General features: G+C 33.0%; 3 protein-coding genes across 6 annotated transcripts in view; 1 reads left to right on the forward strand and 2 right to left on the reverse strand.

Annotated features, from left to right (window-relative positions):
* LOC133327298 (calpain-A) overlaps nt 1–18,092 on the reverse strand; it is a 153,702-nt gene extending 135,610 nt beyond the window's left edge. For all 4 annotated transcript variants that reach the window (XM_061535859.1, XM_061535857.1, XM_061535858.1 and 1 more), the window contains exon 1: nt 18,076–18,092. The gene's annotated coding sequence lies outside the window, so the exon portion shown is untranslated. The remainder of the gene's footprint in view (nt 1–18,075) is intronic.
* Nucleotides 2,698–24,386, forward strand: part of LOC133327281 (focal adhesion kinase 1) — a 71,758-nt gene continuing 50,069 nt past the window's right edge. The window contains exons 1-16 of the mRNA XM_061535837.1: nt 2,698–3,090; nt 4,422–4,705; nt 4,781–4,890; nt 6,178–6,440; nt 6,508–6,742; nt 6,813–7,028; nt 7,106–7,238; nt 7,330–7,462; nt 9,240–9,381; nt 9,452–9,656; nt 9,722–9,861; nt 9,932–10,305; nt 10,378–11,358; nt 11,695–12,224; nt 13,801–13,911; nt 13,983–14,097. Coding sequence (XP_061391821.1) covers nt 2,785–3,090; nt 4,422–4,705; nt 4,781–4,890; nt 6,178–6,440; nt 6,508–6,742; nt 6,813–7,028; nt 7,106–7,238; nt 7,330–7,462; nt 9,240–9,381; nt 9,452–9,656; nt 9,722–9,861; nt 9,932–10,305; nt 10,378–11,358; nt 11,695–12,224; nt 13,801–13,911; nt 13,983–14,097 — 4,278 coding nt within the window. The 5' untranslated portion in view covers nt 2,698–2,784. The remainder of the gene's footprint in view (nt 3,091–4,421; nt 4,706–4,780; nt 4,891–6,177; nt 6,441–6,507; nt 6,743–6,812; nt 7,029–7,105; nt 7,239–7,329; nt 7,463–9,239; nt 9,382–9,451; nt 9,657–9,721; nt 9,862–9,931; nt 10,306–10,377; nt 11,359–11,694; nt 12,225–13,800; nt 13,912–13,982; nt 14,098–24,386) is intronic.
* Nucleotides 16,669–23,152, reverse strand: LOC133327266 (benign gonial cell neoplasm protein). Its single transcript, XM_061535823.1, has 5 exons — nt 21,607–23,152; nt 21,185–21,541; nt 19,296–20,261; nt 18,486–19,224; nt 16,669–16,807 (listed from the first exon to the last, which is right to left on the reverse strand). The coding sequence occupies exons 1-5, from the start codon at nt 23,150–23,152 to the stop codon at nt 16,669–16,671; spliced, it is 3,747 nt and encodes a 1,248-aa protein (XP_061391807.1).

A 24,386-nucleotide genomic window follows, 5' to 3' on the forward strand; every position in this document is an offset into this window, starting at 1 on the left:
TTTTCACACCAAAATCAGGTTCCATTTGACCCGCTAAATATTGACCGATCTTTATTTAAAACTGGCATGTTTATTCTTTGCCCCGATCCCATTCTCCGTGTAAAAATTCGTCAGAATTGCAGCCTCTGGAGCGACCAGAAAACCGACAAAAATAAAGTATTTGGTCCATTTCATCCCCTTAATATCAACTGATCTTTACCAAAAACCATAGGGATTTCGTGAAGATTGGTCCATAACTGTGGCCTGTATGGGTGTTTACAAATAATAATGGACAGACGTACGGCCACACATGTCTAGATCGACTCAGCTAATCGAGATATGATCGGTATACTTAACGGTGGGTCTAGGACCAACACGTCGCGGCTTTACAAACTCTTGCATTACCCTGAAAGCATTGTTGTTTTTGTACTCATGGGTCATTATTTGAATCCGCATCATAATCTTCAGGCATCCACATCAACAAAAAATAAACATATTGCAAACAAATTAAAAATTTATAAACAATTTATAAAATTTGGAAAATGTTCTTCAGTTTGTGCATTAGAGCCCTATCAGCCTTAATTAAATCATCACGGAAGTAATCCTTGCAAGCATCGAGACCTTGGCCAACTTATCGCCAGCTTCAAAATGACGGCCAAACATTTTTGGTGATTCACCGGGTATGGGTTCAATTTTAACCCAAATCTCTTTGATTCGATTGAGGTGATAATGCCAATAACGACAAACTCCTTGCTCGGCACACAAATCGGTGTACCAACTTTCACAGTACCATTTTCGACCATTACACCCATGACAAAGGGGGTCACGACTGTTAAAGACGAACTGTGGCAGGGGAACACGGCAGTTGATTTAAATTCTTCAATTAAAGCACGCAATAAAAATAATTTAATTTCATACAATCTCAAACTTTACTTTGGTTACCATATTTTTCAAAATAATTAACATTGCTGTTAAGTATTTTTTGGTGAGAGAACATCAAAATGTGTAGCCCTCTATAGCACAAATTTGACACTAATATTGGAAAATGCGTCTTGTCAAATCTTTGCGATTGTATGTCTTTGGTGTTGGCTCTCTCTCGCTCGCCCTGTCTCTCTCTCTCCCTGTGTGGAGTAAAATTGATTGATATATATTTTGCGGAGGTGGTTGGTTGGTTGTTTTTGATTGCAAAATAATAATTTTTTTACGAAATATTAAACGAATTAAATGTGAAAAATTAGAGAAAAAACGAAAATACAATACAAAAAAACTAAAGGCCAAGTGTAGAGGCAAATTGTCAAAAGAATTAAATGAAATAGAAAAAGTGCAATTTAAATGAAAACTTTTCTACAAGCAAAAATTTTAATGTTTTTCTTCTGTCTTTTAAACTCTCTCTCACTACGACTGCTGCTGCTACGGCTACTGCTGCAATAGATAGAAAATATTGTATTTTATTTTGTGAAATAGCCGACATTGAAGTGTGGAAAATAGAAAAAGAAACCACTGACTGACCGACTGTCTGGCCAGATAAGCTGCTGCTGGTGGATATGCTGCAAGGATATTGGTTATTGATTGAGGTATGAATGATAACACCCAGAGCTAAAATGACAGTGTATCTGTTGGAGCGAACGAACGACCGCCCGCCCGCTCGTCTGTCCGTCCGCCAGGCCTGGCCTGGCCTGTCTGAAAGTCTCTCCCTTTTTTTAATAAAAAAAAACAACTGCTGTCGAGCCCATTTTTTTCGCCTTTATGGTATTGAATGCGGCCAACGCAACTTTTTCTTTGATGGCAAACAACAACAGCAGAGAGAAAAATGAAAATAGTGTGTGGTGTCTTGTCGGATTTTTTTGCCATCATTATTAGTTTTTATTTATTATATATAGTTTTGTGTTTATTGCATTTAATTACAAAACAGCCACATTGTTGGCTAAATATATATAAATAAATAATATGGGCTTTTTTTGTTTACATATTGATACTATATGTGCATGAATGAACATCATCACCATCCATGCCATCATCATCTTCTGTGGTGTGTTGATATACACTTGAATGAGATACAAAACTTTACCGCTGTCTGTCTGGCGGTAGATCGGTCGGTTGGTTTGCCGTTCGTTCGGATTCTGATTAGAGATGATGTTACCAATGTTGTTGATGATGCAGAGAGGTCGTCCGTCATTATGAAACGTGTGGTTTCAAATTTTTATAGATATGAAATAAAACATATCAAAACACATCACATATGTCCACACATATGCATGCATATTCGTAAATAGATTTTTCACATGTTTTGTTTTTGTTTAAATAATTGGCTCACGCAATTATTGAACTTCCCCAAAAAAACACAACATACACAAAAAATTCAATATTCAAATTGTTATTGTTTTCTTTATTTCATTCCAGCATCTGTGGTTATAATTCAAAAAAAATAAAACTAGAAAAACCAGGAGATTTATAATCAGCAGCACACAAATGTATTCATGCTACGATCCCTGAAAACAAAACCCCCCGAACAAAAATCGTTCCAGCATTCTTTTTGAGAAGACATTGAACCTGGGAGACGACCCGACTCTGGGAATAGAGTAGCAAACAAAAATATGTCTCAAAATTCTAACCAAAGTAAGTGGCACAATCTCACATCCCCTTAAAAAAAATTCATAATAATTTCTCTCTTTTTTTGCAGGCAACCTAACATCGTCCCTGAATATATTCAATTTGAATGTCTATTGGCCAAATAATCAACATCATGCCGTCAGTGTCGATGAACAAAAGGACACTGTCCAGGATATTATTGAGAAAACCGTGGCCATGGTACCATATGCCCGTAAACCGAATCCCCGTTATTACGCCTTACGTCTACAGAATATGGTCACCAAAGAAACCCTATGGATGAATAAAACAACGAAAATCCAAAAGCTATTGGAACACATCTGGAATTCAACATGCCCGAATACCGAATGTCCACAACAAAAGTCGCAACATATACCGCCAACGGTCAATGTCAATGATAAGTTTAGCGTTTGGAGGCCGGAGTTGCGTATACGTTATTTACCGCACAGCCTACGGGAACTATTCAATGAAGATAAAATCACATGTTATTTCTATTTTGATCAGGTATGTGTATAACTATCATATCTATAAAAGATCCAAAGAGGATATCTTGAAATCCTGAAGGTCTTCTATGTACGTAGGAAGATAAGGAGGATAACTGCTATATTTTTAGGAGAAATGAAGTACATCTTCCATCTGTAAAAGGAGCTATTTCATTTAGAAGACTTGAAAAAGGTCTGATAAATTATTCTATATGAAGAAAGAGAAGGCATTATATCAATATTCTATGTATTAAATACCTGTAATTCCATGTATGTATAGAAGAGCTCAAGGTCTTCTAATGTATGAAAAACCTTAAGGTCTTCTACTGTATCTGTTATCTCTTAAGGAACTATTTTATTTAGAAAACTTGAAGTTTTTGAAGAATGTCTGATAATGTTTTTACATGAGGAAGAGAAGGCATTACATCAATCTTGTATCTATAAAATACCTGTATTTCCATGTCTATATAGAAGAACTCTAGGTCTTCTAGTGTATGGAAGACCTCTAGTTCTTCTATTAATAGAAGTACTCAATTTGTTCTATCTTTATAGAATTGTCCAGGGTCATCCATCCACACAAAAGACAGCTATCTTTAAAAAAGCCACGCCCCTTGCTGTTATAGTCCTTGGAAAATATTCTTTAAAAACTCCCAGACTTTAGCTGTGATAGTGATATTCTTTAAAAAGTCCAATCCTTTAGTTGACATAGTCCTTGAAATATATTTTTTAAAAAATCCAAGACTTCTGCTGTGACATAGTCCTTGAAAAATTTTCTTTAAAAAGTCCAAGCCTTTTGCTGTGATAGTCCTTGAAAAATATTCTTTAAAAAATCCACGACTTCTGCTGTGATCGTCCTTGAAAATATTCCTTTAAAAATCTACTTGTATAGCTGTAGTAGTCCTTGCAAAATATTCCTTAAATATCCAATTTTATCCCCATTAGTTTGCTTGCTAAAAATTCTATAAAAAATCCACACTCATAATTGTGGTAGTCCTTGCAAAATATTCTTTAAAAAATCCACTTTTATAGCTGTGATAGTCCTTCGAAAATATTCATTAAACCCCCTACACTTACAGCTGTGGTATTCCTTGAAAAATATCCTTTAAAAAATCCAGATTTATAGCTGTCGATCTCCTTAATGAGGTTTTCTAGATATAGAAGATTTATAGCTACATATAGACAGCCTAAAATTAGTGTCCCTATTTATAGAAGTCCCCTTTTCGAGGCCCTTTAAGAACAACGACTTCTTAAGAACTATAAAAGCGTCTCATGTCTTTAAAAGAAGCCTCAAAATTCCTTTGAAACTAATTTTTTCTGTATTTTTTTCTTCATTTTTTTCATTTTCTTTTCCAGGTTAAACAAGATTTTATACAATCGAATTCGACGAGTATCGACTTTGATAATGCCATACAATTATGTTGCCTCAGTATGTTGCATTATTTTCGCAATTTAACAGCGACAACAACAATACCGGATAAAAAAACGCAACATGTAGAGCACATAGACAAAGAAGTGGGATTTAATCAATTTCTACCAAAAACTGTGATATCTTCAACAAAGCCAAAGAATCTGAAAAAAGTGATACTCGCAACATATAAAAAATTATACAATTTAACCGATATCGAATACATTACCAAGTAAGTGTAATGGGAAGTAATTTTATGGATTTTGGAATTAAAAAAATTAATTAAATTAAATTTGTGTATTTTCAGGTATTTTGATATTTTGAAGAATTTCTACGAAACCGAATATGAAAAGTTTTCCGTAACGCTGAGCTCATCATGGAACATATCGGGATATTTATATGTTGGACCGAAAATAGGTAAATAAGAAAAAATCAACTAAATTGGGAAAACGTTAAAAAATCCACCCATAGCCCTTGAAACATATTCTTGAAAAAAATCCACGCCCTTTGCTGGAATAGTCCTTGAAATAAATTCTTTAAAAAATCCACACATTTTGCTGTGATGGTCCTTGAAAAATATTCTTTAAAAAAAATCCACACCTTTTGCGGTGATAGTCCTTGAAAAATATTCTTTAAAAAATCCACGCTTCTAGCTGTGATACTCCTTGAAAAAAAATTCTTTAAAAAATTCACGCCTTTAGTTGACTAGTACTTGAAATATATTTCTTTAGAAATCCACACATTTTGTTGCGATAGTCCTTGAAAAATATTCTTAAAAAAATTCACGCCTTTTGCGGTGATAGTCCTTGAAAAATATTCTTTAAAAAATCCACGTCTTTTGCTGTGATATTCCTTGAAAAATATTCTTTAAAAAATCCACGCCTTTTGCTGTGATAGTCCTTGAAAAATATTCTTTAAAAAATCCACACATCATGCTGTGATAGTCCTTGAAAAAATTCTTAACAAAAATCCACACATTTTGCTGTGATAGTCCTTGAAAAAATTCTTAAAAAAATCCACACATTTTGCAGTGATAGTCCTTGAAAAATATTCTTTGAAAAATCCAGGCTTGGAGCCTTTAAAGAGCTTGAAAAATATTCTTTAAAAAATCCACAATACGTGCTGTGATAGTCTTTCGAAAATATTCTTTAAAAAGGGCACGCCCCTTGATGTGATAGTCGTTGTAAAATATTCTTTAAAAATGGCACGCCACTTGATGTGATAGTCGTTGTAAAATTTTCTTTAACAAATCCACGCCTTTTGCTGTGATAATCCTTTAAAAATATTCTTTTAAAAAATCCACACATTTTGCTGTGATACTCCTTGAAAATTTGTCTTTGAAAAATTCACGCCTTTTGCCGTAATAGTCCTTGAAAAATATTCTTTAAAAAATTCCCGCCTTTTGCTGCGATAGTCCTTGAAAAATATTCTTTAAAAAAATCCACGACTCTTGCTGTGATAGTCCTTGAAAATATATTCGTTAAAAATCCACCCTTATAGCTGTAATAGCCCTTCGAAAATATTCTTTAAAAAATCCAGATTTATTGCTGTAATAGTCCTTGAAAAAATTACTTTTAAAATCCAGACTTATTACTATGGTAGTCCTTGAAAATATCCTCGTTTACAGGACTTTTTTTACATCCCTACTCTTCAAAAATGTATTTTTTATTTTATTAATTTTTATTCTTTTATTTTTACCCCCAGGCATTTCATATCAAACCCATCCCCAGGCAAATATGACACAAGTGGCAACATTTAAGGATATAAATCGTATTACCACATTATTTCTACCCAAAGACGATGCACATTCCAATAATGAGAAAAGTCTATTGAAATCATTGACACCCAGTATTGATGATCATTTGGGTCAGGGTAAATCCTGTCGATGTCGTGAAATGAAAACACAAGTTAAGATAACCACCACGAGTAATGATGAAGATCTGGTGATAACATGTAATGGTTATAATGTAAGTATTGAAAATAATAACAAACAAACACATAAGAAAATCATGTTTGTTTTTGGTTTATTTTTAGACTGCCACAAGTATTGCCGACTTAATTGAGGGTTATTGCCTTTTGATTAGCAATAATCAAGTGTGTACTCTATGGAATCCCATTGGTGGTAATGGACGTAACGATACAACCCTTAATAATGGTGGTGATCATGCAAATGAAACGAATTCTAGCGAAAATTCTAAACCAAAATTAAGTGAAGATTATGCTGAACTGGGTTTAGCCGATGAGGAAGGAGATTATTCAACACCAGCTGGTATATTTTGAAAATAAAATATGTAAAATATTTTTTAAACAATAATTTTTTATTTTGTATTTTTTTACAGTTAGAAATTATGAGTTGGATCGTTCGGAAATAACCCTAAATAATACAATTGGTGTGGGCCAATTTGGTGATGTTTACATTGGCACTTATCACACCAAAGTTAAATGTGGCAAGGGTGATAAAAATGATGGCAATTCTGCTGTTATACAGGTGGCCGTAAAGACCTGTAAAACAAATGATGATCCCGAAAAAATGGAACGATTTTTGGAGGAGGCATGTAAGTGAAATAGAAACAAAACATTCACCCACCGATTACCTCATAATGTACTGAATTGTTTCTTCTTTGTTTCGCAGATGTCATGCAAAAATTCGATCATCCCCATATTATACGTTTAATTGGCATCTGTAGTGAATCACCCGTATGGATTGTCATGGAATTGGCTGAATATGGTGAATTGCGTGCCTATCTTAAATCAAATGCCGAAAAGTAAGATGAACCCCTCAGTAATAATATTTGTTTAAATTCTATTTCCTAACTTGTTTGCTTGTTCCGCTTCTTTTGTTTTTGTTTATTTTAGATTAAGGCGGGAAACATTGCTGCTGTATTGTTATCAGCTATCAACGGCCCTTAGCTATTTGGAATCGAAGAAATTTGTGCATCGTGATATAGCCGCACGCAATGTTTTAGTTAGCTCACCGACATGCATAAAGGTTTGTATATTCATTCTTCTTCTTTGTCCACTATTTATTATCTTATTCTAATATTTGATTTGATAACTGTATGTTTTACTTGTTATCACATGGACCATAGTAAACAAAAAAACGAGATTGCAACATTTAAATCGTTGAGTGGGGAGAGGGGAGGGCGGTGGCTGTTTCAGTATCTTCGAAAGATAAAATAAAAAGAAAAACTTCTGAAGAAATTCTATCTACAAAAGAACTGAAGGATGTTTTTCAAGGACCATCACAGCAAAAGGCGTGGATTTTTTTAAAGAATATTTTTCAAGGACTATCACAGCAAAGGCGTGAATTTTTTAAAGGCTCATTTTCAAGGACTATCACTGCAAAATGCGGGGGATTTTTTAAAGATTACTTTGCAAGGACTATCACAGCAAAAGACGGGGATTTTTCAAGGACTATCGTAGATTTTTTAAAGAATATTTTTTGAAGGACTATCACAGCAAAAGGCGTGGATTTTTTATAGAATATTTTTCAAGGACTATCACAGCAAAAGTTGTGGATTTTTTGGAAGATTACTTTTCAAGGACTATCACAGCAAAAGTCATGGATTTTTTAAAGAATATTTTTCAAGGACTATCACAGCGGGGATTTTTTAAAGTTTACTTTTCAAGGACTATCACAGCAAAAGGCGGGGATTTTTCAAGGACTGTCACAGCAGGAGGCGTGGGTTTTTCCAATGAATATTTTTCAAGGACTATCACTACTACTTCTCAAGGACTACAACAGTAAAAGGCGTGGATTTATCTGAGGACTATTTTTCAAGGACTATCACAGCAAAAGGCTTGGATTTTAGTGATAAATATTTTTCAAGGACTATCACAGCAAAAGGCGTGGATTTTTTAAAGAATATTTTTCCAAGGACTATCACAGTAAAAGACGGGGATTTTTCAAAGAATATTTTTCAGGGACTATCGTGGATTTTTTAAATAATATTTTTCAAAGACTATCACAGCAAATGGCGTGGATTTTTTAAAGAATATTTTTTGAAGGACTATCACAGCACATGGCGTGGATTTCTTAAAGAATATTTTTCCAGGACTATCACAGCTAAAGACGTGGATTTTTCCAATGAATATTTTTCAAGGACTATCACAGCAAAGAGCGTGGATTTTTTAAAGAATATTTTTGCAAGGACTATCACAGCAAAAGGCGTGGATTTTCTAAAAGAATATTTTTGCAAGGACTATAACAGCAAAAGGCGTGGATTTTCTAAAAGAATATTTTTGCAAGGACTATAACAGCAAAAGGCGTGGATTTTCTAAAAGAATATTTTCAAAGTCCTATCGCAGCCAAAGGCGTGGATTTTTTAAATAATATTTTTCAAGGACTGTCAGAGCAAAAGGCGTGGATTTTTTAAATAATATTTTTCAAGGACTGTCAGAGCAAAAGGCGTGGATTTTTTAAATAATATTTTTCAAGGACTGTCAGAGCAAAAGGCGTGGATTTTTAAAGAATATTTTTCAAGAACTATCTCCGCAAATGGCGTGGATTTTTTAAAGAATAGCTTTCAAGGACTAGCACAGCCTAAGACGTGGAGAATCTGTAAAATTTTATTTCATAGAAAAGTCTTCCTAGAGATACTCCAGAATTCTGCCTAGAGTATCATAAAAGCTTCAAGAGATTTTTTTTCAAAATATTGATGACAGCATATCCTTACGAATTGTTTTCCCTTTTCTCTCTACTTTTTTCCTGCCATCATTCAACGAATTGCTTCAAATTTTAATTTTCCTTCTTCTTTTTCTTTCAGTTGGCTGATTTCGGTTTATCCCGCTGGGTATCAGAACAATCGTATTATCATTCCAGTACATGTATGCTGCCAATTAAATGGATGGCACCCGAATCAATTAATTTTCGTCGATTCACCATTGCCAGCGATGTGTGGATGTTTGGTAAATAAAAAAAGAAAAATTCTGCAAAGTTACACCCTTTTCTAATTATTTGTTTATTGTTGTTTTTTAGGTGTCTGTGCCTGGGAGATATTGATGTTGGGCGTTAAACCATTCCAGGGTATTAAAAATAGTGACATTATTGCCAAATTAGAAAATGGTGAACGTTTGCCGTTTCCCAACAATTGTCCACCGCGATTGTATTCGTTGCTGTCACAATGTTGGACCTATGAGCCATCGAAAAGGCCCAATTTTAAGAGGATTAAGGAGACACTATAGTGAGTTTGAAAAATTGATTTTAAAGAAGTACAGAAATAATTTTTTTTTATGTTTTTACTTTTAGTGAAATTCTCATAGAGGAACGGGCTGCCGGTTTTGATACCATGAACAAGGAGAATTCTGGATTCTTTTCCATGCACAATAGTAACAGTGATTTGGATATGCCACCGTCAAAACCATCCAAGACACCACAATTGGTGGGTGGTAAGTTTTTAGTTTTGGATTTTCTTTTTTAAGAAAAAAAAAACATAATTTTTTTGTTGTTTTTTTCCAGACAACTCCAAATTCTCCTCCAATGCTGCGGATAAAAATTCCAGTGCCCTCAGTCCCCAAACCTATATTATAGCACAAAATCCCGAAATATTGGCCCGACTCATGAAGGAAAATGAAAATCGTGGCATTAATCCAGCAGCCTATACAACACCTGCCTCGGTATTTAATACATTAGCTGTAGACGTAGATACAACCAAGACCACCAATAATGATATAGCTTTAAAGACAAGTAAACTTCCCGTTTCGGAATTTCTCAAGTTAGACAATACAATAACGCGCGAAGAGAAGGCTGTGGCCTTGCATAGGCTACAACAGGACAAACAACAGATGATGCAAAAGACAAATAGTACAGCGACGGAGGCGGCAACAATTCAAGCTCAAACGACACAACAACAACAAACAAATAAGACTAATCAAATGATACAGCAACAACAACAACTACAGCAGCACCAACAAATGCAAAATAAAATGGTTGCTGCCGATTGCCATCAACAACAGCAACAGAAAATGGTCTATCCTCATGCCCATTGTGGTGGAGGTGGTGGTGTTGGTGTGGTAAGGCCACAATTTATACCCCACATCCACGACGGCGGAGGAGGACACATGCCTCCGGGTTTTACCACCACTATGATGCCACAATTTGTTATGGTTCCCGAAAGTATGATCCATATGCCCCATTCCAGTCTTACGGCTGGCAAATCAGCCTCTTTGGGCCAGGAAGAACGTAGCCAAATGATATATGATTTTGGCCGCAATCCACCCATTAATCGGCACATTCCCCAGGCCACCCATTGTGGCAGTTTGGAACGGAATATTATGCCACCACATTTTCAAAATAATAACTGTACTCGGTCCATTGGTGGCTCATTGGAACGTAATAAATCTCTGATAAATCCCTTAAATGCTGGTCCACGCAAGTGTGTACCACGCAGTGCTAGTTTAGAGCGTTCTGCTCACAATAGTCGTGATTTTCCCAAATCATATTCGCGATCAGGTAGTTTAGAGGCTTATTCGTCCTTTTTGGCCTTTAAGAATCACATGAAAAACTCGCCCGAATATAAGGCATTTGAGGAAGAGATTTATGATGTGTGTCCAGCAAGTAGACCTCAAATGGCAGCAGCGGCGGTGGCAACGTCAGGTATGCCGGGACAATTGTATACTCCCATGGCACCGGGAAATGGTTTTATTTATGGCTATGATCCACAGAGAATAAATCAACAGCAGCAGCTCCAGCAACAACACATGGCCCAAAGTATGAGTGCCACCGGCCTAACACAACAACAACAAATACCAGGCAATACCATGATGTCTGGTCATCAACAGGCTCCATTGAGTATGGAAATGATGCCTCCTCCAACCGCTTCTTCGTCTTCTTCATCGATGGAATCAGAAATTAAAAACAGCAATTCAATGTTACATTTGGTGGAGGTTTGAAAACGATTCTTTAACGAAATTTGTAGATGGATTTTTTTAAATTGAGTTTTGTTGATGCTTGAGTTGTTGTTGTTTTCTTTTTTACATTTTTTTAAGAATTGTGTTTTAAATTTATTTAGTGATTATTTTTTTGTGTTTTTTTATGTAGACCCAGATACATTTTTTACATATTTACCCTGAGACTCAAACTGTTTTTGTTTTTTATGTAGACCCAGAGATTATATTTTACATAACATTCCTCTGAGACAAAATTCCCTTAAAAAGGGGAAATTTTTGAAAGGGCCCCATAAAATTGTCAACTAATATTTTAATTTTGTTTTCCCCCTTCAGAAACCCCGCAAGACTTCCCTTAGCCGTGATGTGGATACACCAAATCAACATCATCCTCATCTGCAACAACAACATCCAGCCCAACCACCCACCTCCTCGTCATTGTGTTCATCATCATCGTTGACGGACAACAACATCAACAATAGTTCTTCCAGTTTAAGTGACAACAATTGTTATCCTCCTGCTCCTCCTTCGCAATCGAATACCCAAATAAAAACTAATAACTTAGCACATCGTCTAAGTACAATGGCAATGAAAGATCGGCAATTGTTATCCGCCACCGAACAACAACATCAACAGCAGCAACAGAAGAATAATATGGGTGGTAGGCCAAGCCTAAATCGTAATAAAGATGCCGTCTACATAGCCACAACAAATGTGGTGAAGGCCATTATTACGCTGTCGCAAGAGGTGGGCGAACACAAGAGTAACAATTTTTTGGAATTGGTTAAGAATATTGGATTTGAATTGCGTAAACTTTTGCAATCGGTGGATCATTTGTCACCCATTATACCAGGCGAAGCCTATAAGTAAGTAAAAAAAATACTGTAAAGAAACCCAATCCTTAAAAAAATTAATTTAATAATCTACGCACAATGGGTCTCCTTAAAATTTTTTTTTAATAATCTACGCACAATGGGTCTCCTTAAAAAAATTATTTTAATAATCTACGCACAATGGGTCTCCTTAAAAAAATTATTTTAATAATCTACGCACAATGGGTCTCCTTAAAAATTTTTTTTAATAATCTACGCACAATGGGTCTCCTTAAAAAAATTATTTTAATAATCTACGCACAGTGGGTCTCCTTAAAAAAATTATTTTAATAATCTACGCACAATGGGTCTCCTTAAAAAAATTATTTTAATAATCTACGTACAATGGGTCTCCTTAAAAAAATATTTTAATAATCTACGCACAATGGGTCTCCTTAAAAAAATTATTTTAATAATCTACGCACAATGGGTCTCCTTAAAAAAATTATTTTAATAATCTACGCACAATGGGTCTCCTTAAAAAAATTATTTTAATAATCTACGCACAATGGGTCTCCTTAAAAAATTATTTTAATAATCTACGCACAATGGGTCTCCTTAAAAAAATTATTTTAATAATCTACGCACAATGGGTCTCCTTAAAAAAATTATTTTAATAATCTACGCACAATGGGTCTCCTTAAAAAAATTATTTTAATAATCTACGCACAATGGGTCTCCTTAAAAAATTATTTTAATAATCTACGCACAATGGGTCTCCTTAAAAAAATTATTTTAATAATCTACGCACAATGGGTCTCTTGAAAAAAATTATTTTAATAATCTACGCAAAATGGGTCTCTTGAAAAAAAAAAATATTTTAATAATATACGCACAATGGGTCTCCTTAAAAAAATTATTTTAATAATCTACGCAAAATGGGTCTCTTGAAAAAAATTATTTTAATAATCTACGCACAATGGGTCTCCTGAAAAAAATTATTTTAAAAATCTACGCAAAATGGGTCTCTTGAAAAAAAATATTTTAATAATCTACGCAAAATGGGTCTCCTTAAAAAAATTATTTTAATAATCTATGCACAATGGGTCTCCTTGAAAAAATTATTTTAATAATCTACGCCAAATGGGTCTCCTTAAAAAAATTATTTTAATAATCTACGCACAATGGGTCTCCTTAAAAAAATTATTTTAATAATCTACGCACAATGGGTCTCCTTAAAAAAATATTTTAATAATCTACACAATGGGTCTCCTTAAAAAAATTATTTTAATAATCTACGCACAATGGGTCTCCTTAAAAAAATTATTTTAATAATCTACGCACAATGGGTCTCCTTAAAAAAATTATTTTAATAATCTACGCACAATGGGTCTCCTTAAAAAAATATTTTAATAATCTACGCACAATGGGTCTCCTTAAAAAAATTATTTTAATAATCTGGGCACAATGGGTCTCCTTAAAAAATTATTTTAATAATCTAGGCACAATGGATCTCCTTAAAAAAATTATTTTAATAATGGGTCTCTATAAAAAAGATGTTCTCAATAAAATAGTTTTTTAATGTATTTCCTATATTAATCTTTATCCTTCTTTTGTTTTTCTTCAACAGAGAAGTGGAAATGGCCCACAAAGTATTGCCCAAGGATATGCATGAACTGGTGGCAGCCATGAAATTGGCTCAACAATACAGTGATACTACATTAGATGTAGAATATAAAAAGTAAGTCCAGATCTATTTATATTACTTAATAAAAATTAATTAATTTCTTTTATATAATTCATCTAACACAGAGGCATGTTATCGGCTGCTCATGTTTTAGCTATGGATGCTAAAAATCTATTGGATGTTGTAGATAATATACGACAGCGTTATGAAACGCTGTTTCTTGAATATTTCGAACAAAATGTAAGTTAATATCTAATTTTTATTGATTTTCATTTAAATTTTTCATTCATTTAAATTTTAGGAACCTTCATCTGCAGCGTGCAGCAGCAGTAGTAGTAGTAGCATTAATAAAATGACAACAACGGCAAGCGGCAATATTAACAACACCAACTCATCGTCATTGGGTGGCGGTGGAGAAATATTAAATGAAGATGGTTATCAAATAATGCAAAATCATACAATGGAACCATTTTACTCAAATAGTACTGTAAGTAGTATATATATAAAAAAAATCTAAAAACCTCAACATAACCCCAAATATTAGAAAAAGAATTACAATTTCTTAGGGTACAATTTTCCAATTGAATTATTTTTAATGAGATAAACGGAGAACAAGTGTATATCAAGCGTTTTTATTTTAAATGTAAAAAAATAGAATTTTTTCCACATAACCTCAAAAAAAATTATTTTTTTGTTCAACATAACCTCAAAAATTAAAATTACTTTTTTCCATAAATTAATAATTTTTAATCATCAGATGCAAAATGTATTCTTCATTAATTCAATATTTTCCAATTAAATTTCATCAAAATTGTTTTCAAATTTGTAATATTTCAATGTATTTAATTTTTTTTCAACATAAACTCAAACAAATTAAATTGTTCTCTTTTTTCTTTGAAATTTCTAACTTGAAATAAGGCAATAATTTTTGATAAGAAAAAATACAAATATTCCAAAAAAAAAAAAAATACAAAAAATGGTTTCCCACATAACCTCAAAAAATGTTATTTGACTATTTTCTTTAACATAACCTCAAAAATAAAAATTACTTTTTCCCATAAATGAAAAATTTTTAATCAGTAGATCCAATAAATATTCATAAATATAATATATTCCCATCAAGTTTCATAAAAATGGTTTCAAATTTTTTAACATTTGCACTTGTCTTCAACATAACCTCAACAAATTTTAAATTGTTTTTTCCTTAAAATTTTTAACTTTAAATAATAAAACCCAAAAAATTCAATAATTTGATAAGAAAAAATACGTTAAAAGTTATATTGCTTTTAAATTAGTAACGAATTAAATCATTTTAATTTCTTTAACATAACCTCAAAAATAAAAAAAATCTAAATTCCATAAATTTAAAAATTTTAAATGGAAATATCAAGATTTTAAAAAATAGATAATTTAGAAGTAATTTTCAATAAAATCAATTGCAAATTTTTAACATTCAATTTTTTTTTAGCTTAACCTCAAAAGTTAAAAACATATTTCTCTACATAAATATGATATTTAATACAAAAATGTTATATTTACAATAAATTAACATCTATATTCTTTAAAATAATTTACGAAGTAGATCAATTTAACTTTTTCCTCAACATAACCTCAAAAATGAAAATTTTCAAATATTCCATAAATGAAGAAAATTTAATTATAATAATGAGCATGTATTAAAAATGCATTTATTTAGCTGGAAATTATCTTTAACAAATATTTGAAATTTTGAATTTTTCATTTTTTTTTAAACATAACCCCGAAATTGAAAATTGCAATTCAACCGAAATATTTATTTTTATTTTACTTCTTATTTTAATTAGAATAATCAACATGTAATACAATGCAATTTTAAAATTTAATATTTAGAAGGAAATTGCCATTAAAAATATTTGAAAATTCCGTTTTTTTTTTCAACATAACTCGCACAATATTAATATTGCTAATATATATATTTTTTTTCTAAATATTTTTTAATTTTCCCCTTTCTTTTTCTTTCTTTCTAGGATGCTCACAATATTGTAGTTAATCAAAATCTAGTCCATAATGCTGATGATATTCATATAGCAAGGAGAAACTCCACATTTAATATCGACCTTGGTGGTATGACATCGTCATCATCAAATTATCTAAATGAACAGCAACAACACCAACTACAACAACAACATCAACAAAATCCTTTAAAAATTATTGAAGATACTAACACTCACTAAAATGAAATAATAATAACAACAACAAAACAAATATTAGTTGTAAGATTTCTCTTCTAATCATAGATATTGTGTGGTGGTATATGCGTGTGTAGTAGCCAAGCAATTTCTATAACACATTTTCCCTAGATTCTTCTTCCCTACTGCCTATCCTTTTCCTTTCGAAACACACACACATTTAACAAATATTAGCGCTGCCACTAATTATATATAGGGCAGCAATAAAAACACACACACACACAAATAACAATGATAACTCTTTCCCTCGTTTCTATGTCTATCGAAAACCTTTTCTCATATATAAAAATAATGAATAGAATTTTTTTAACATATTTATTGAAGTATGCACTAATGGCCCAAAAAAATAAAAAACAACATAAACAAAAATACAAAAATACATTAAACAAAAAAACTAATGGAAAAATTCAATATCAAAATGCGTTTCTTTTTTATGCTTAAACAAACTAAATAAAAAAAATTACCAAAATAATAATACTCTTTCTTCCAGGCACATTATTAATCAGAAATAATAAAATAAATTAAAAATATTAATAATACCTAAAAATAAAATGCTAAATTCATTATTTAATATGATATTACCTCAATTGTTGCTGCTGTGTAGCCAATTGTTACGATAAGCAAACATATTCAATATAAATAAACCAGTATTTTGATCCAAGGCAAAGACGTTTCTTCTTTGGCCAATTGCCATGGAGAGGGCGGCATTGTTGGCATTGTTTCTAAAAGAAAAGGAAAAAAATAGAATGAAATAATAAATTAATAAAAAATAATATAAAATATTTAGAATTTGAAATGTTCTAATTTTTTTTTTAACAAATGACTTATACTTATTATTATTTAAATATACGCGGGGGTTCAGTATGTTCGTTGGCTCATAGGGTAGAATATTTTCAGTTTAGAAGTCATAATCCATTTTGTGTCAATCGACAAAAATATATATGGGAGCTATATCTAAATCTGAACTGATTTCTATGAAACTTAACACACATCATTCTACACCTAATTCATTATGTTGTGCAAAATTTCGTCCAAATCGAAAGCTATATAGGGACTTTGGTAAACAGTTTACCTTAAATCGGACCAAAATATATATGGGAGCTATATCTAAATCTGGACCGATTTTCAGGAAACTTAACACACATCATTCTAGACCTAATTCATTACGGTATGCCAAATTTCGTGCAAATCGATAGATATATAGGGACTTTGGTACATCATTTACCTTTAATCGGATCAAAATATATATGCGAGCTATATCTAAATCTGAATCGATTTTCAGGAAACTTAACACACATTACACTGTGCCAAATTTCGTGCAAATCGGACGAAAATATATATAGGAGCTAAATCAAAAAATAGGAACATTGAATGGTGGGTAATACTGGTTGGGTATTATTTCAACACTATATTTTTCAACTCTTTTTCATTAAAATGATTTGGAAATTAGATACATTTAAATTTTTCTTCAATATAACCTCAAAAATAAAAAATGCTATATATTAAAAAACGTAAAATTTTAATAAAAAAACACAAATTTTAAAAATAATTTAATTTAGCAGCAACAACTTCCTTCATTTTTCTTTTTGGAAAATCGAGACTTTTCATTTTTTTTCAACATAACCTCAAAATTGAAATTTTTTTTGGTTTTCAATAAGATAAATAAGCAGAAGCAAACCATATTGATTTTTTTGTTTTATTTCCGCATTCAAAATTAAATAAATTTTATATTGCACTTTTTTTTAACATATAACCTCAAAACATCATAACCTCAAATATTAAAAATCCCAATATGTTCCAGGAACAAAATGTTGCTGGTGGTTATTGCAGGGTGGGTATTATTTCAAACCAATATTTTTCAACTCTTTTTCATTGGAATGATTTGGAAATTAAATAAATGCTAAAAATCAAAAAAAAATGCTATATATAAAAAAAACGTAAAATTTTCAATCAAAAACCCCAAATTTTAAAAATAATTTAATTTTGCAACAACTTTTATATATATATATTTTTTTTTTTTTGAGAATCGAAACTTTTCTTTTTTTCAACATAACCTCAAAATTGAAAATTACAAATTATTAAAAATTTTATGGTTTTCAATTAGATAAATAAGCAGGAGCAAAACGATGTTTTTTCTTTTTTTAATTTCCCACTACAAATTATATACATTTTAGATTGCACTTTTTTAACATATAACCTCAAAATTAAAAATTCCAAGACTTTCCAGAAATGTGAGGTTTCAACGTTTCTAAACGTTTTTCAATTAAAGAGCCGGCATTAAAATGTGGAAAAATTTAATTTTTTTCTTCAACATAACCTCAAAAAAATTATTACTTTTTAATCAGAAAAAAGTATATATGTATAAAAAAAATATAAAAAAAAAATCAAAATTATACTTACAAAACACAATGAAGATTTATATTGAATTTAAAGCAAGGATATAATTCCAAATGGCCATTATTCCATTCGACCATATAAACACTACGCAACAGATCCGGATGTCTTGTATAGAATACTACAAACGTAAGCTTATTTGAATCGGTTTTAACATCCAACAGTGTGCTCAACGTATGAAACCATTCCGAGTGGCGTAAAGCGGCGGTATTCATCATACAATCACCACCACCAGCCGCCATATCATTCAAATCTTTCCGATACACCATAATATATTGTTTATTACGCAAATGAAAATTGATATTAGCCGTTGACATATTTGACTGGTGGTGATATTGTGATCTGTATAGGCATGATGACATTAACATGCCACCATTCAAAGTCATCATTAATTTATTCGGTACTGCTTTCGGACGGAGACCAATTCTTTCAGGTTGTTTAAAACCATTGGCCAAATCTTCCTGCACCAAGATTTTTTCAATACAATCAAAGAGCATAGAATTTTGTCCCGCACCCGATGATGAGGATACATTTTGTCGTTTGAATTTTTCCAATAGACCACAACGTTGTAAATAATTGACATATATGTTGTAGAAATGTTGTCGGGTTTTCAGCAACAGGCAGGCTTCCTTGTAGTTCAATTTAAACGAAATCCAATCATCAATGTGTAGCAAACACTCCGAATTTTCTGTGGCATTTGTGGGTGTGGTTATTTTTGTACTGGAAGATGATAATTTTGTGGGACCTGCAACAGATAGCATAATATTTATTTAAAAATTATGTCGAATAAAAAATCTCTATTTTAAATGAAATTACCTGCAAACAAAGCCACACTTATACCAGCTATAATTGTATTACACCGAATACTATTACAATTCCAAGATTTGCTGGCTTGCCCATAGATAATCCATGGTGATTTATATTTCATATCTCGCATAGAATCCAAATTTAAATCACGCAATACTGAATCTGGATGCACAACCAATTCATTTTTATTTGGTGATTTCAAACGATTGCAATGGGTATCCACAACACACAGACTGGGGTAAAGGCCACCAACCAAGGCTGCCTTAATAATGGGCCAACAATTTGATTTCAAATTAATATAGTGCATACTCAAATTGCCTTTGTTATGGATTAATTGTGATGATCGTAGAGCACCCACAAGTTGTGTCCTGACATTACACACATATTCCAGCAGACCATTCAAAGTGAAATTATATTTACTCGGTATGCTGTCCATACTATCATCCCGCAAATCATTTTGCCATTCTTGATATAAACGCAAAAACATTAAATGATCTGAGCAATGGCCTTCGGCAAAATGTTTTCGTTGATCTTTAATTTTTTGCCTTATAACATCACGATATGGTTCAAGCTGTTCGTCATCAATAAAATGGGAGAGTTCAAAGGGGTCGAGAGTTGTCATAAAACTGACTATTGTTAGAATGGGGTCCAAACATTGGAGTAGTATTGCGAATACCAATAATTTACCCAAATGACATTCAACCGGCACATCAATAAGACGACAACCAAGCCAGGTTATATCTTCGAGTTCGGTAAAAACACTGATTTTTTTCAAATGTTCTACAGCCTGATAGACTTTTATAAAAGGTGGCTTCACTATGGTCTCTTGTAAATATTCCGATACCATGGTGTGCTGGGAAAGTAGTTTGACAGCCAAGCAGACGCGATCCAAAGGTTTGGTCAACAAATCGGGGGTTTGTACTTCGGGTAATTGTTCGTACAGTTCCATGGGTATTAGACGAAAGCAAACACCGCCTGTAATTGAAAGAGAAATATATTTTTGAAGAACAAGAAAAAACCCAAAATAGAAAACCAATTACCTCGGACAAATTGTCAATGACACAAGGTCAAATAAATGTTTTTTTGACACAAGGCTAAATCATTAACAAAGCGTCAATGATTTCAGCGAAAGTCAATAATTTTTGATCAAAAGTCTTTCACTTTTGAACAGAGGTCAATGTCTTTTGACCAGAGGTCAATGACTTTTAACCAAAGGCCAATGACATTTGGCCAAAGGTCAATGACATTTGACCAAAGGTCAAAAACTTTTGATCAAAGGTCAAGGACTATTGATCTATGGCCAATGACTTTTGACCAAAGGTCAATGACCATTGACCAAAGATCATTGATTTATAGCCAAAAGTCAATGACATTTGACCAGAGGTCAAAGACATTTAACCAGAGGCCAATGACATTTGACCAGAGTTCAAAGACATTTGACCAGAGGCCAATGACATTTGGCCAGATGTCAAAGACATTTGACCAGATGTCAAAGACTTTTGACCAATGATAAATGACTTTTGACTAAAGGTCAATGACTTTTGAGCAAAGGTCAAAGGCTTTTAACAAAAGGTCAATGACTTTTGACCAATGTTCAGAGGTCAATGGCTTTTGGCCTTTGGTCAATGACTTTTGACTAAAGGTCAATGACATTTAACTAAAGGTCAACGACTTCAGGCTAAAGATCAATGACATTTAACTAAAGGTCAACGACTTCAGGCTAAAGATCAATGACATTTACTCAAAAGATCAATAATCTCTGAGAAAAGGTCAATGAGTTTTTGTAAAGGTCAAGGAGTTTTTCTAATCAAGGATTTTTGACAAAAGGTCTAAAAGCTGTTCAATGACATTGGAAAAAATGGTAACGATCATTAAAAAAACTTGTTTTGACTTACCACTATTTTGTGACAACAACAAACGACGATTTTCTAAATTCTGTTTTGCCGACCATTCATAAACATGTTTCTTACATTGGGCCTCACTATCAAATACCCTGCGATAATGGCGCCCAACATCAATAACATACAAGAGATCATCAAAACACATTAGAGTTTCAGCAATATCGGTACTTAAGATAATTTTAATAACTTTCGGATCGCTGGTAATCATGGCATCCAAATGTGATTTCTCAGTGTGATTGTGTAGCATAAAGATGGCAATTTGTTGGGGGAGATTACCCAATAGTTTCTCCTTCAATATAGCATAGTTCAGTTGTATTAAATGTTGATAGGAGGGTAGAATGACAATGATGTTACCTGAGAGAGAAATAAATTATTTTTTATCATATTTAAATGGTAAAAGAGGGAGGATGATCACCTACCCCTTCTCCAAATATCATTTTTAGTGGTCACCATGTTTATTATATCCAATATAAGTAAATGATCAACATAATTTTCCTTGATTTGTGGTGACTTGTCAAAATAGGCCACCTTCAGCAGTTCAACACATTCCAAATTACTCATGGAGATGGCCACCTTTAAAGCATCCACATCCAATTTATCGGTAATAAAGGGATCAGCACCCAATTGCAGAAGAATTTTGACATGTTCTACTTTACCCAACATTGAGGCAATATTTAGAACCGTCCTACCCGTAACACTGTGACGATAATTTATATTGGCATTTTCGCCCTGAACCATGTAGAGGAAAAATTCAAAACATTTATCATGAGCCGAGCGTTCATATGTTTCCAAACATTTATCCAATTGCAGGGCATTCAACTCCATAGAGTCCCTATTGTGCGGCAACAAAATCGGCAAAGTTTGAAATGCTTTGCGTATCATAAAAGATGGCCCTGTGGATTCAGGCAATAGTTTACGTATATCATCATAATAGAACAGATCATTTTTGGTAATTTCATGTGGTTTCATTTCAAGGGATATCTCTTCACCCTCTCCAAAGTATTGTAGAAATTCGTAATTTCGACTATAGTTCGATAATAAAATCACCTTTAAATATGGATGATATTTTAGGGCCACTTTCAGTTCGCGCAACAATAAATCTGAAAAGGCTTCATGCAAGTGGGCATCGACAACCACCAGATGGGAGATATGGCGAAAGCTATCCACAATTGATTGGCCCATTAGGACACGTAATAGGAAACATGATGTGGTATAAACTAGATTCGATGAATCACTAATGCGACTTTGTAGTTGGACCTGATAGGCCACAGTTTCACCGACCTTTTCGTGGAAATGGCCAGCCAGTAATTCACTGTTGTGTATCGCGACCAATTGTTCCCTTTCCACACATATGATTTTACAGTGTCGCTTCTCCTCGCTACATTTCTCAATGATGTACATGGGTATGGCGGTGGATTTGCCAAATGTTGCACCACCATTTATCACCACCACCCGGCTGCGCGATAAGGCATTCAGAACCACCTCCTTGTATGGTTGCATTGGACATTTCATTTGAAAGCTCTGCTGGCCCATTTCATTGCATCGAGCAATGGATTGCTTGAGGGGACCCAATGAAAAACGATGTGGTGGCACCGTGGGTGGTACATTGCCGGGACTAAAAAATTCCGCCGACATTTCAAATTCCTGTTGGCTACCACAAAATTCTGAACCGCAGTGGAACATATACATATCCTTTAGCGATTCCGTTGTCACCTTCAAATCCATTATCTCCACCGTGTTGTGTGAACATTTCTCCTTAAACACAATAACCGATTCCTGGCCGTTATTATCGATATGTGGACGCAGGCGTAAACGTAAATCCTTGACAATTTTGGCAAAAAATTGTGGATCAATGGCAAATAAATAACCCATAAATTTGATGCAGCATCTTTTGTCGATGCGACTGAAATTATTCAACTGTTCCGAGATGTAAGAATGTAAAATTTGATTTGTCACCGACGACATAATTGCGGGATAATTGATTTCAATAAACTTTTCGTTTTAGCAAAATAAACTACACACAATGGAATAAAAATTGAAAATGAAAATACGCAATAAAAGAATATTCGACGAAATTCAAAGTTTGCAGAATGAGCCGTTATTTGCGCTGCAAACGATGTAGATGTAAAACTGGGAGGGTTGCCAGATTGTACATGCATGAAATGAGTGGCAGTGAGTGAATACCCTTGCTAAACAGGCATGCAACTTTTGAGTCATATGAGATAGAACATTTACATTAGACATTTTTTATATGATCACGAAAACAATGCAGACCAGGATTCACATTAACTTTAGACATTATTTCAAATAGCTATCAGCTGATGTTTGTTTACGTAAAATAACTAGTATCAGAAAGAAAAGTTTAAAAAGAATTTTGCACAATAGAAAAAATATGTATAATTATTTTGAAGAAAATAAGAAAAATGCAACTCTATAACGGTGTCTTATTATGTCATATTTTATTTTCATGAATATAAGCTCAAGATTATTGATTTTTTCTTAATTAAAAATGACTATCGGAAAAATAATGGAATGTTAAGTGGTGTAGTGAAAAAATCGAGATTAGTATTCACATTTAATTAGAGATTATTTAAATTGCAAACAGCTGATGTTTGTTTACATTGAAAATGGGTGATATAGGTCTCCGAAATCCGTTAAGTGCCTCCGAACTTTGTTATTGTATTTATTAATGTATTAAGGACATAGCCAAAAGTCGATGTGTGTCCGTTGAAGACATTGCATTGACTTTAAATCTGTGAATCGCTTAAAAAACAAAAACAAACTTTCCAAAAGGCCGTGGAGTACCCTCAGCCCATTGTAAACGAACAGTAGGGTAATTGGTTGGTCTGTGGCTCTGGAAAAACATTTAATACCGCTCTGAGGACTGTAGCAGGGGTTCTCGTCATGTCTACGATTGATTACCTACAGGAGGAGACAAATAACTTTCCTATACGTCAAACCAAGAAGATGTTGTCGATGCAATATCTGTTTGGGTTCTACAGAAGCGGTATTTTCATTGACCATCTAAAATATATTGGCCAGGAGTTATAACCTGGCCCCGATGTACAAAAGACAAACTCTTTGTCAACAGACCTATAAAACACCTGAACCTAACCCCATTTTCACTATGGACTCAAGCTATAAAGGTCGCCACCTTTTTGAAACTGGAGTTGGAGTAATAAGTTGCTACAACAACAAC

Source organism: Musca vetustissima, unplaced genomic scaffold (assembly GCF_032173495.1).
Source record: "Musca vetustissima isolate MV318-11 ecotype Yass unplaced genomic scaffold, APGP_CSIRO_Mvet_v1 utg28967, whole genome shotgun sequence".
NCBI classification, from domain to species: domain Eukaryota; kingdom Metazoa; phylum Arthropoda; class Insecta; order Diptera; family Muscidae; genus Musca; species Musca vetustissima.

What these genes read in the sequence shown, in the direction of transcription:
- LOC133327266 (XM_061535823.1), bottom strand. Translation starts at nt 23,152, where the DNA reads ATGTCGTCGGTGACAAATCAAATTTTACATTCTTACATCTCGGAACAG. An exon ending in AAATGATATTTGGAGAAGGG is followed by an intron (nt 21,542 to 21,606) that starts GTAGGTGATCAT and finishes TTTCTCTCTCAG; the next exon opens with GTAACATCATTGTCATTCTA. An exon ending in AAGTGTGGCTTTGTTTGCAG is followed by an intron (nt 19,225 to 19,295) that starts GTAATTTCATTT and finishes TATCTGTTGCAG; the next exon opens with GTCCCACAAAATTATCATCT.